The 13,480-nt window shown below is 37.8% G+C and overlaps 1 protein-coding gene across 1 annotated transcript; it reads right to left on the bottom strand.

Annotated features, from left to right (window-relative positions):
* Window positions 1–410: 410 nt before the first annotated feature.
* Window positions 411–2,754, bottom strand: LOC101297931. The gene is made up of 4 exons (XM_004298511.1): window positions 2,423–2,754; window positions 2,176–2,352; window positions 2,006–2,105; window positions 411–623 (listed from the first exon to the last, which is right to left on the bottom strand). Exons 2-4 carry the CDS (start codon window positions 2,196–2,198, stop codon window positions 411–413), a joined length of 336 nt encoding a protein of 111 aa, XP_004298559.1. The 5' UTR covers window positions 2,199–2,352; window positions 2,423–2,754.
* Between the last annotated feature and the right edge of the window lie 10,726 nt (window positions 2,755–13,480).

Genomic DNA, 13,480 nt, shown 5'->3' with positions numbered 1-13,480 from the left:
TGAAAAAAAAACCACACTTATTTGATCACTTGTGCTCTTCTATAAAACACGAGTCACATGTGTTAATTTTTAAACGTGAAATTATGAAAACTTAATCTGTCATGAGAATGTGAAATTATGAAAACTAAAACGAAGAAATATTATGAAAACGTGAAATTATACAATTAAAATGGACAAAAAAAAAATTCCCTATATAAATAAAGAATATGTCATGAGCCATGTTTACTGCGCTCTGAGACATGAGACACCCGGAACAGGCTGACAATCGGCAGAAGATGCTGGGCAAAGCGTCTTAAACAAAGCAAAATGATTAAATGAAGCTAAACCCCCAGTTCTTCCAGCCCCCCTGGAGAAATTGCAACTCTAGATTGCAGAGTGCTGCTCTCACCTCCAGCATTTCATCAAAATCATCATTCTCTACCCCTCATTTTCTGTAGGTCATCAATCTTCTTCTTCCACTCTATTTTTAACTTCATGTAATCCTTCTTGGCAAGCTCATCAGATTCCCTTTCTCCATCGTCTATCTTCTTGACATATTCAAATGTCAATATGGTTTCAGGGTTCTCTATTACCTTCTCCTCCAACTTCTTGCGCTCAGAGATTATGTCTGCGCCCATAAGTATCTGCACATCATTGAAATGGGCCTTTAGAGAGCAACGAGAAATAATAACCAATGGTGCTTACAGGAACCATCATTGTGGAATAGCAATAGCAAAAAGAATTTGAAGGAACTGAATAGTAGAGTTCTTATGCAATGATAATATATATATCATATGTGGGTAAGTAACTAGGGAATGAGTGGCTTTGATTGTCAAAATACATGCTAGAACTAAAAACATTCTTACTTTAAGAGTTTAAAGAGGTCCTCTCTAGATCCGGACTCTATATATATATATATATTATTTTTTTTTTTCTTGCAGAAAAAATTTGTGGTGAATTATTGACTTTTTCTTAATAATCGAATGTGTGAAAACCTTACACTATTACGCCTCAAGGTGTTGAGGCACTAGGGCAAATGAAACACACTTGCTCCTGTTTTCGCTATTGCCGACAAGCCCAACGTTGAATATAAATCTATAACTGATCTGTCACCACTAATAGAAACTAACGAAATGTCTGAATGTATATTATGCATCTAACGAAAAACCAATCTTTTAACAGGTCCAATACAAACCCCTGATGCACAAAGCGGCTAATCTACTCCACATGTCTCAGACCTCTACTGAACTAATATGGACCAATACCATTTCCAAGCAAACTGATTTGTCCTTCATTTTGCATACACAACAACTAAGAGGACTAATCGTCACCAGTTTGGTCCAAGGGGGCAAGTGAGCACTTACGCTCTGCCAAAAGAATTAAAGAACTGAGTTGGACAAGCATTTGTCTTTCCCTTCTCTATCAGTGAATGGAACACAATACATTCCGTCAATTACACGGATAGCACTAAATTATGTAGGCCAACAGTTCCACACAATTCAAGCAATCTTCCCATGTCCAACTACGGAACTACCTATTTTCTCTAGCTTTGAGTCTCATCTCACACGAAACGTTCTGATAACACATTCATCTTTTGCTCTGGGCATAAAGCCGTGCCATAGGAGGCACACCATTTTGATGCTCTCAGGAATGAAATTCCATTCATAGTGAAGCAAGAAGTAAAAGCTGCACTCAAGCCAAGGGCCTAACTTTGTGTTGCCCATAAGGAACTACGGGACAACGCCCTTTGGTGATGTCCACAACTCCTTTAGTAGGAAACCCAAAGCCCCTGTCCCAAAGACCACACCCTTTCGGTAGGACACTAAATATTGGAGCCATTGTCTCTAAACCTAAGCAGTTGGGGAAAAGTAAACAAAGAGAGAGCTTCTTGCGCTCAATAGGAATTCCAATAATATTCTATCTCTATTTAATCTTTGCATCATCTACTTTTTATTGATGCTCAAATTCAGATTGGTTCTTTCGCATTGATAAAAAGTTCAAAAGAAGACAGAGATAAGTTGCATACATCATAGGCCTCGGCTCGTTCCTCTTCAGTTATGTTGAACTCAGCTTCAAACCTTTTCTCCAAGGCAGACCACTGGTCTTCAGACGACTCACAAGCACCCCTGAACAAAATACCATTTAGACGAGAAACCCAGATTATCATAATAGGAACTGTGAATCAAATTGGCTTACCTATACCACCCGACCCGGTTCATGTTAATCCGCGGCCGTCTGTCGATGGAAGCAATAGATTTTTTACCACTTGCCACCTCGTGACTCAAACGGTCAATATGATCGGTGAGTGCCACTCATGAGGGTATCATTATAGTGAATGGGTCTATACACCATGGTTTTCTGGCCTCCTCCGCGCTATAACAACCATCAAGTAACTAATTAGACTATTTTTACAAAATTCCAAACCAACGAAATTTTTGCTTACTTTTTACCGAAAAGCAACTCGACGCCCGAGAGTGGACGTTCTCCACGCTCCAGAGCTGCTATTGTTTCATTAGTCATACTCTCTTGGATTAACCGATCGAGTTCTGCAAACGGTGACGGATCGAGATCAACTGCGCCGGCCAATGCTATCCCGAGGAAAAATTCTGCACAATTTTTCAAAAATCAAATACCGATTCCCAGCGTGTAAAGAAGACGAAATATAGAATTTAGAATATTTGGCCCGAAACGAAAAGAAGCAGAATAGTTTTCTTCAGCGCAGTTTCTCTGGTCTTTCTATATCCCATGGCGCCCTAGTTTATCTGTAATTTTCTGAGACGGTTTGGGAACTTGCTAAGAGTTTAGAACTTCATGTCTTCATATGTAGCGCCCAGCGGCACGATTTTGCAGAGATACCCCTTTCTTTTTTCTTTTTTTCTTTTTTTTTTCCTTAATCAAGATCAATTTTTTGTACCAATTTGATAGATGTAAGAATCGAATATGGATATATTATTGTACCGATTCATCAAGTAAACATAGATTAATGTAGAAACATACACAGATTTCGTGAATTAGAGTGTCGAGGAAGATGTATGCTTGTATACATAGTGATTTACAATCCTTGTAGAGTAAGAGTTCTTATTAGGATTATGATTATCTTTTTTAGTCAATGTCTATGTGGTACAAATTTTGATCACTGGGGTCACTGGTCGTCAGAGCTCGGTTGTCAAAATTTGTTCACCGGAATTTTTCTCGAATTTAATCAAAATCTCATCGGACTTTATTGAATGTCATCGGAATATCATTGGACCATGTCATAACTATTCGATACTCTCGCCGGAAGTTTTATTAAGGGACAATATTTTGTTTATGTATTATTAGGAAGCAATAAAATGTTTTACTGAGGGGTAATACACTGTTATGGAGGGGAAATAATGTTGAAATATGTTTTACTAGGGGCAATTAACATTTGACCGGGAGTCGATAAAAATTTATTAGAGGGCAATAAAAATGAAATCTCTCCAGAACATCCACAAAGAATTTATAGAAGGTAATAAATGTTTTACTACCACCTAATAAAATGTTTATCGACCCCTGATAAATCAATTTATTTACCCCTAAATCTTGATTTCTTACACTCAAGCAAATGAGAGACGTCAGAACGTCATCATTGAGGAGAGCTGGACCCAGACGATGGATGAGTAGAGATCAACCGGGGTCGTGACACCAAGGGCTTCGACATCATCGCTACTGACAATAACACTAAAGAGACGATCCAATCCAAGGCCAAATGAAACTTACCACTCAAAAGTAACATGCGAATAAATGAGAGCCCAAGCAGAGCCGGTCCTAAGCTTTATGATGCCCGGGGTGAAATTTTTTTGAGTTCCCTATCACTTTAAATAGGCTTTAGTGATCTTGATTTTCTACATATATACTCAGCGAAATGAATTTGTTGTTAAAAAATTATTGAATAAATGTTCACCATAAACATTTGTCTTTTTAACAAAATATCTATCTCAAATCCAGGTTGGGAATGAATAACGTCTTTTTTTCCTTTCTTTTCCAACAAAATCAAATAAGCAAGGCAAAACACTAAATTTCGATATAAATACTTTCGTTATAGATAGGGCTGGGCTGCCTGGGCATAAATCCGGTTTTCGGTAAACCAACCGAAAATCCGAGTCGGATAACCGAATCTAGAAAACCGGGTCAGAAAATAGCCTAAACTGGTCTGAACCGGATTAAACCGGGTTGGTTCCGGTTGACTTGTCAAACCAACCCAAATTAACCAAATTATATATATATATTTACATATATATATATATTAATTTACCAAACACAAATAATCTAGAAGTTTAGATAAAAGTTGAACTTAATAAAAAAAAACGAAGCTGTACCAAACTAGGCCTTAGTTAGCTTAGCTTAAAAGTCTACATATATATACACATAACCCTTCTCCACTAAGGATGTCTTCAATTTGACCATCTTTTTGATCATATATTCTCATTTTAACCATTCAGTATCTATGTGTATATATGAGTAGATTATCTCTGTAAAATTTCAGCTAATTTAGTAATTGTTACGATCTCAAAAATGTATGAAATTAAGGAACAGACTGTATCTGTTAAACCGGAACCGTTCGTGTTCTTAATTATAAATCACGGTTTTAAATGCCTTAGCTATCGCCAAATTAGCTAAAATTATGTAGAGATGATCTACTCATATATACCTAGATACTAAACGGTTTAAATGAGAAAATATGATCAAAAATTGAATTGTGGGTCAGTTAAAGAAATCCGCACCATAGCTAAGTTAAGGACATCCTCACCTGAGAAAAATCATATATATATATATGTTCATGTGTGTATATAACCCCAAATCCTATCCATAGCGAATGTTGTAACCCTATGATTATCGGTGATGTAACGCCCTGATTTGCACCTCATTAAATTGAGCACATTACAGTGCCGCGTTCTCTTAGAACCTAAGCTAATCACTCAAGCCCTAAGAACCCGCAAGGCATTTTAATTAAACTAACTAAAACTTTTATAAATTGAAAATCAAAGTTAAAATCGGAAGCGTTAAATAAATTGAGGTGTAAAACCCAATAAGAAGTCAATTTAACCTTCTTTGAAATCAAGCTATAGAGCACAAGCATTATTAACAACTTCAATAAAACATTTCCCAGATTAACTAAAATATAGCTCCTTGATAGTACGAGTAACAATGACAAGAAAATCAAATAAAGTAGCTGACGGACTAACAACTTCAAACAAGGTTTCCAAATAAAACACAAGAAAATGTATCAAGTAATCAAGATACAAAATGGAAACCTTACGTACGATAACAAATTCGAAAAGACATTTAACTTTAACCAGATATGCACACCCAATTCAATCCAGTTCAATCCCATTCTTGTGCACAGAACCTGCATCCAAAACTGTTATAGGGGTGAGCTTTTGTCCTCGCTGCTCAATAAGACTCAACCAACTAGGTTTGAAAACTATTTAATTCATTAGCCAGTATGTGAAAACAAATATAAATATAAATGATGATCAAATCATAAAGTAAGTTTCATTTCGAAAACTATCTGCGGGCCCATATACACAAACCTGATGACCGGTCCTCTTATGCCAACTACAACCTTAACGCAATTAATATCGTCCATACCGGAAAGGTGTAGCGAGAGTGTCCATTTACGCCATACCGCCTAGGAGCGACGCCACACCTCAAAGGATGTCAGACGTCCTCTAATCCGTACAGCCCCTCCGGAGATTTAGGGGATCGAAACCCAAAGAAGTCGCTATGCCCCGCTCACTCTCAGGTCATCACACAATATCGAAAACGATTGAAAACAAGCATGACAATAGAAATATCAAATCTTCATAATAAACCAATCACAGCTATGCGATCATTTTTCATATATAATATACGAAAACCACTAGCCAAGAAGAGTCTAAAATCCCCTACCTGGTATTCCTGGAGTTCGAATCTTTACTCCACAATGCTAGGCAAACACCACCACCGCTTACCATCTTGGGTAGCTGAAAGTATGTCCGACAAATTCCACGTTAATATTCATGTCGGCTACAAACATTATTCTCAATTATAATATGGTAATCCCTTTAAATAACTCTTCACTTTTTCTTGATTCAAATCCATCTATCAACTTTATATTGATTAACAGGAGCATAAGAGCTCACTCTCCATTGAGCCAAACTCATTATCTTTCTCTTAACCATTCAAGGTTCAGAACATAACCAAATCTGTAACTCAACTCAAATTATAACTTACCCCAATTTGGTACCTCATAACGTGATCACCAATTCACAATAAGGACTTATTAATCTGAATATAAGCCATATATATATAAGGCTGGTCTCAACACCCATATATAATTCACTTGCTTCCAATACATGGAAAACCTAGTACTGCATCTCTATAGTGGTTAAGTCCCTAGGATCTTTACTCAGACTTTACGATATAAGCAAAGATAAAACAAATGAGCACAGAAACAAACACAACGGAATTATAGTGGTTCAGCTATAATTAGCCTACGTTCACTTTGTGATCTCTCTTGAGAGAATCACTAGCACTATGGAGAATAACAACTTGATTACAAGTACTTATTGAAATCCCTATGCTAATCCCCAACTCCCTGCTAGATCTCTTATCTCTCTATCACTCTTGACTCTCTAGGTTTTCTGTCTCACGCTTAGACAATTCCCCTGCAGCTCCCTATTATAGGGGCTGCTGATACAATAAGATTTTAGAACTCCTAAATCTAGCAGACAAAATCCTAACAAATCTTGAAAGATTACTTTCCTAAAACTTATAGAAAATCCTCTTTCCTTTTTAGACTAAGATTTTTCTGCTGAATCCTTAATTTCCAAATCATATCAACAAGCCAAAACACAACAATCTCTTTACTTCAAACAGACCTTGTCTCTTTTAAAATAGGATATCAATTACACAACTCAATTGTACCAAATTCACAACCCGTGCCAGCTTCTTACCAAATGGTCAAAACTCAAAACCACAACACTTTGCAGACTAATAGCAGCCCAGTTATATTTAACCAATTTATAGCCTTACAAGTATAATCAAATCAAATCAAATCAAATCAAGTAATAATGGTCCAAGTAGTAACCAGCCAACTTACCTTGTAGATTAGTAAGTAACAATCTCCTTTCTTTATGCTATGAGATTGGACGAGCAGCCACAGTAGGTCCCTCTTCTCTTTTTCTAGTTCCTTCTCTATTTCCTTACTCGTCAATCCTCTTCATCCTTTCCACTTCTAACTTCATGGAAATTACTTATCCTGCTTCTCTACCCAAACAAGTCCATCGCCCAATAAATCTCAGTTTGCATCATCATATAGAACCAAAAGACAATTAAGAACCTAGATTCAAATCAGTGGCAGAATCTTACTTGTGATTTTTAGTTTCATCACCTCTTCCCTTCACAGCTTAATTATTCTCCATGGTCTTCCTGCTTTGTTTCTTGGAACCTAATTCAACTCGATTTTGTCATCACCGGCAACCAAACCATCAAAAATAATCAAAACCCAATCTGTGTTAAAATCTGAAATCCCAAATCACTTCCATGCTGATTGCATTGTTAAGTGGCTGGATGTCAGCCACTTGTGTCCGATGTGCCGATACTCGATGCCAACAGCGGAGGTGGGCAAGCCATCATAACCCTAACCCTAATATAGGGAGGCCATTGTATTCACCTATATATATATATATGCTGCTTCTCCGATCCATTGCATGCCCAGAAGTTAGGTGCGTGCATGCTTGTCTTCTGAATCTATTCTTCTCAACAGCTCATTTGAGTAAATACTACTTCTAATTATTTTTGCAAGACATTGCCGAACCTATACTTCAATAGGTTTCTTAAAAGAGCTTTTGCCAATTCCGAAAGCAGTCATTGTCTATGTAATTAATCTTTCCAAATAAATATGAACCAGCTAGAAGTATAGGACCAAACTGAGAGTGAATGAGAAATTGTACTACTAAAAAGAACACTTGATGAAGAACAAACTGTAAAATCAGTATTCTCTTCTCCTACCTTGTCTTTCCTCCCTTGGTTTGAGTGTTGTTATACTTATACATGCTATGGACTATATATGGAGAATAGTTGAAGGTGAGAGGAGATGGAACTGAGGTGGAGACAGTAGGATGACTAGTACTAGCTAGTTGTAGGGTTAATGATATTAGGGTTATAATTTTGAGGGTTAAGTACAGATGGATATGAAGATCATCAAAAATATTGTCTTTCCAATCATCCATGGCTAGGTCGGCGGGCAAAGTCTCTAGACCCGGGTATCCATCATCCTCATTGTAACTAGCTTGGTTTTGATCAAAGTTGGGGGTGTCGTTAGCAAAAGCTGATCTACGTTTAGAAAATCGGGCAGGAGAGGAAATGTTATTACTAGGATATCCAAAGGCTCATCATCAGAAGAAATGGAACTCTGCTGTCTCTTCTATGAGATAGTAGGAGTCTGTAAAGGTGATGTAGAACAGATGGCGCTAAAGATTGAAGAGCAGATCGATCGAAACAAGTCTAAACCCGGTTTGTTTCAGATTTGGCGTTCGGTGTCTGATTGACCATTATGATACCTTTCTGGAAGCGGAACGGCCCAACAAACCAAATTCGTCGCTTTGCCACGACGTATGGGCTTTTTAGGCCATCCGAGTCCGTTTAGGCTTCCAAAATGCGAATTTACTTATTTTCAGTAATTACTTTTAATAGTTTGTTTTGGATTTAGTTTTCTTTTAATCTTTGGGCTTTTAGGCTTTGTTGTTAGTTGCCCTAGGGTTTATTTGCTCCTATATAAGGAGCCTTTATCAGTTGTATTCGGCAACTTTGATATTAATAAAAACTTTGAGTTTATCTCAACTTTTCTGGTGGATTCCAGATTCTCTCGTGGATTCGAGAAAACTAGACTTGTGGATTCAAGTCGCCGTTGGTAGATTCCAACATTATCTATTTTCGCTGCATCAAAAGGTACTGTTTCTGGGTGCGAACTAGTTCCTTGTGGGTTAGAAGATGAAGCCACATTGAAGTAATTGTTGCCAAAGGAAATTTGGGGATTGGATGCTGAGGACAGACCTATCTACGCGTCGAGTTTTGAGAAGCAAATCTAACTGCCTCGGACCTCGAATCAGTGCTGCATCTTTTGTTTGTGTCATTATTCCCTCTTGGCTTATAGTGGACTACAAAATGTACCCAAATCTTCCACTGCATATATAAGAAAAGAGAGACAGTTGCAAGATTTTAACCATAGGTAGTACTTTTCTTATACATAATTACCAATAAAGAAGGTCTGCACATTGCAATGTATACTTACCACGGGATTATTGCCCTCGTTGATTTGAGGTACTGGTTCATGAGGCACTGAGTTTTCCTTCCGTTTTGGTCATGATATATAGGCTTCTTGTCATCGCCCATAATATTTTCAGATTTCTGCGTGACCTTCCAAAAACCTTCGATTCAATTTCATCTTCTTTAATTGGCCAAGGCAATGTTGTCAAAGCACTTGAAGAGGACTTCTTGTTATTCATCTATGAACTTCACTTTGAAGGCCTGATCAAAGCACTTGACGTTGCCTCATGGGTCGTCTATGATACCTACATGTATCACATACCCTCATTTATCACTAACTGGACAAAAATTACTATTTATTTGAACCAAATTTACAACATCGACAACGAGTTTACCACGTTTGTTTTACACATTTACATACAATTGAACCAACTTACTATATCCAAAACAATTTGTTCATAATCTTGTAAATAGTCATAGATTGAGTAATTACCACTAATAGAATCAAATTTCTCTCGGTTATGACTCAATTTACTTCAATGACAACAAATATTTGTTGTCATATTAGTAAATGCGGGTATATCATATACATGTAGGTACCTAAAAAAATTCCTTTAAGTACTAAGGCTAGCTTGTTTTACTTTTATAGTTATAGTAACTTGAGAGGATTTCCAACTTTGTGTCAAATTAATTAGCTAGGTTTTTGTCTCATGAAACTCATTATTTTCTAGAAGATTATATGAATGAATGATAGGAAATTCTATGGTACCTATATGTATGTGATATCTACATTTACAAATATGACAACATATTTGTAGTTAAAGTGGTAATGCTGAGTCGTATTGTTTGTAATCTTGTTATAATAATTGTAATTACAAAATGTACAACTATTTTACAAGTTTTTGAACAAATTGGTCTCATAGTTGTAATTTTGTTTAACTTAATGTAAATAATATAAATAAATTTGGTAAATTTGATCTCAATGTTGTAATTTGATTCATAACATTGTAATTTTTGTTCAAATACATGTAAAATTAAAGTAGAATATACATCCAAGTACCATACCTTGTCTCAAATTCATCTGCGATCTTCTGTCAATCTTTGGTCAACTACTACATATTTAATTTTTATAAGAAAACCTGAAGTTGAGTTTAGATGAAGGTCATGCATGGTCCAAAGCTGTAAACGTTTTGTTTTGTTTTTCTAAGAGCTAGCTAGGCAACGTGGTATTGCAACTCATTTTTGAGAATCTCTAGACAAAATTTTTAGTCCTAAATGATTCATCAAGTTTGAAGAGCGTCCTGGACGCAATATAATCATAGTACTAGATAGATTCATTAGTCTTCATAATATGATCATAATTCTACCGTCATTTACTCAAGATGCAACATGCATATATCCATTTATTTGTATAATACGGTCACCATTGACAACACACATGCACTATCACTATTGGAAAAAAGCACTTAGGAGATGGAATTATTTCGTCTCCTAAGTGACAGATTTCGTCTACTAAGTACTTAGGAGACAGAACGTCCGTCGGTTAAGATCCGTCGCCTAAGTGTGGTGAGGTAGATACTTAGGCAACAGAACCTAAAATTCCGTCGCCTAAGTGGTTCTTAAGAGACGGAATACTTTCGTCTCCTAAGCACTTAGGCGACGGATTTTATTTTATAATAAAAAAAATTATCCACTTAGGAAACGGAATAGTTGAATTCCGTCGCTAAAGGCTGAAAAAAAAATTAAAAAATAAAATAAAAAAGCCACCGTAGGTTTTTTATCCATTTACTCCGATCGCTCCAAATACCACCACCACCACCGCATGTTTCAGAAGTCACAACTAAATGTCTTGAACTTCTTCTCATCCTGCATATAAGTAGTAAAAACTTGCATTTATAAACTGCATATGGAAAAAATAAAATTTACTGCCCCCCAGTAAACTTCTACTGAGGATCAGTAAACTTGCAAAAATAACTCCTTTTCAATTTCAGGGGCACAACACATAACAAATACTAATTCTTACCTTAATAAATAACTTTATTGGCCCCTTGTGAACCCAGTAGAAGTAAACTGCCCCCAGTAAACTTCTACTGGGGGTCAGTAAAATTCAATACAGTATCTCCCTTTTAATTTCATGTCAATTATACACAACAGATACCCATTCTTACCCAAATAAACAAATTCATTGCCCCCTAGTAAACCTAGTGGAAGTTTACTGCCCCCAGTAAACTTCTACTTGGGGTCAGTAAACTTCAATACAATATCTCCCTTTCAATTTCATGCCAACAATCTGCCCCAAATATACCACCACTACCACCACCACCACCACCGCACCAAATAACCACCATGCCACCACCATCATACCAATCATATCCTAACCAAAATTAAAATCAAAATCAAATTAAACAAAAACACATAAATCTATCACCAAAGCTAATTAAATCAGAAAAATTGAAGAACTTACCTTGATTTCTTACCCCTTTGAAATTTCGAGGGACGGTGGTGGGTCGGCGGGAAGGCTTGGTAGAGAGAAAGGTGGCTGCAGCGGCGTCTGTGGTGACCCAAATCTGAGGCTTGGTGCAAGAGAAGGGGACGAGGAGCTTGCTGGTGACGGGGACGGGTGAGTCGGGTCGGGTCGAGAGGGGGAGGTTGTTGGTTCCGAGGAGGGTGCGGAGGTGGCCGGGTGATGTTGAAGAGGGTCTTGACGGCGTTGAGAGTTGTGGCGTTTGTGGGGACGAAGTCGATGAGCGCGTGGCAGTTGGAGGTGGCGTTGGTGGGGGTGGTGCAGTTGAAGGTGGCGGCAGAGGAAAGAGCGGTGAGAATGGAGAGGAGGCTGGCATGAGAGAGAGAGAGAGAGAGAGAGAGAGAGAGAGAGAGAGAGAGAGAGAGAGAGAGAGAGAGAGAGAGAGTAGAGAGAGAGTAGAGAGTAGAGTAGTAGACGACGAGTAAGTACGNGAGTAGAGAGAGAAGAAGAGAGAGTACGACGAGGACGACGAGAGGAGAGAGAGAGACGAGAGAGAGAGAGTAGAGAGAGAGAGAGAGAGTAGNGAGNGAGAGAGAGAGAGAGAGAGAGAGCTCTGGGAAAAGATGGGGTTCCTTCTATTGATAAGGCTGGTGAGTGTGTGATTTAAAAGAATTGATATGTTTTGAAAAATTTTGGTTTAAATTTTCATGAAATTTTGATATATTCGCTTCCTTCATCGATCTGACAATCCATCAAATCCAGTTTGTCAGGCATTGGAAACACATGTTCTCTCCCTACTTGCTTGATTGATACATTTCATCAGGAACGTTAACCAGGAGGAAATGGACCGGAGGGTTGATGCTAGGGTTTATGTTTTGAGTGTCATCATCTCTCTGCTGGGGAAGTGACGACTGTAGACTCTCATCATGCAACATGGTGTATAAGTCTGAGAAGGTTGAGTCGTTCATGAAATCAAAATCAGATAACATTTGATCACCAGATACATTGTTATTGAGGGATAAGTCATTCGTATTGGAACAGTTTGGGGTTTGATCACAGTTGGGGCTGCCAATACCGCTGGGTGTACGTTTAGGAAATAGGGCATGACCAGAGGAATCATGATCATCATGAGAGGCTATATTATAAGTACCTCGGGTGAGCAAAGGCTGATCAGAAGTGGAAGACTGCTGCTGCTTCTTTGGGTTAACATTGTAACTCCAGTTGGGTCGTGGCTGTGAACTGGATGAACCCATACTTGAGTTACTGTAGCCAAAGGGAATAGTGTTGTTTTTGGAAGGTGTCGGAGTTTGGCAAGAATTCCCGTTCTGTGAGCTCATTGTCGAAGCACACTCAGAAGCCGAACCTATCAACGATGTTTGAAAAGTAGATCCCATGGCCTCAGATCTCGAACCAGTGCTGCTACTTTTGTTAGTACTCCTACTCTTGTTGTCCTCTTTCTCGTTGTTGTTGCCATTTCCCCCTCTTTTCTTATAGTGGACTACACAAAGTGCCCAATTTTCCAACTGCCATATAAACATTGCGAAAGAAATTAAGTTGGTACGTGTGTGTATTAATTAAGTATTCTATATATATATATATACAGTCGTTTTCAGATACGGACGTCCGCATTAAAGTTTTTGGTGCGGATTTTCATTTTTTGCACCACTTCCCGATCGAATTTCCTCAAACTTTCTTCTAGACATATCTAGATCATCTTGTGTAGATCATCTCTGCAAAATTTCAGCCAATTTAGTGATCTTTAAG

The sequence above is a fragment of the Fragaria vesca genome, linkage group LG4, assembly GCF_000184155.1.
Source record: "Fragaria vesca subsp. vesca linkage group LG4, FraVesHawaii_1.0, whole genome shotgun sequence".
Taxonomy (NCBI): Eukaryota; Viridiplantae; Streptophyta; class Magnoliopsida; order Rosales; family Rosaceae; genus Fragaria; species Fragaria vesca.
Note: the sequence above shows the minus strand (reverse complement) of the source record. Positions and strands in the feature narration are given on the sequence as shown.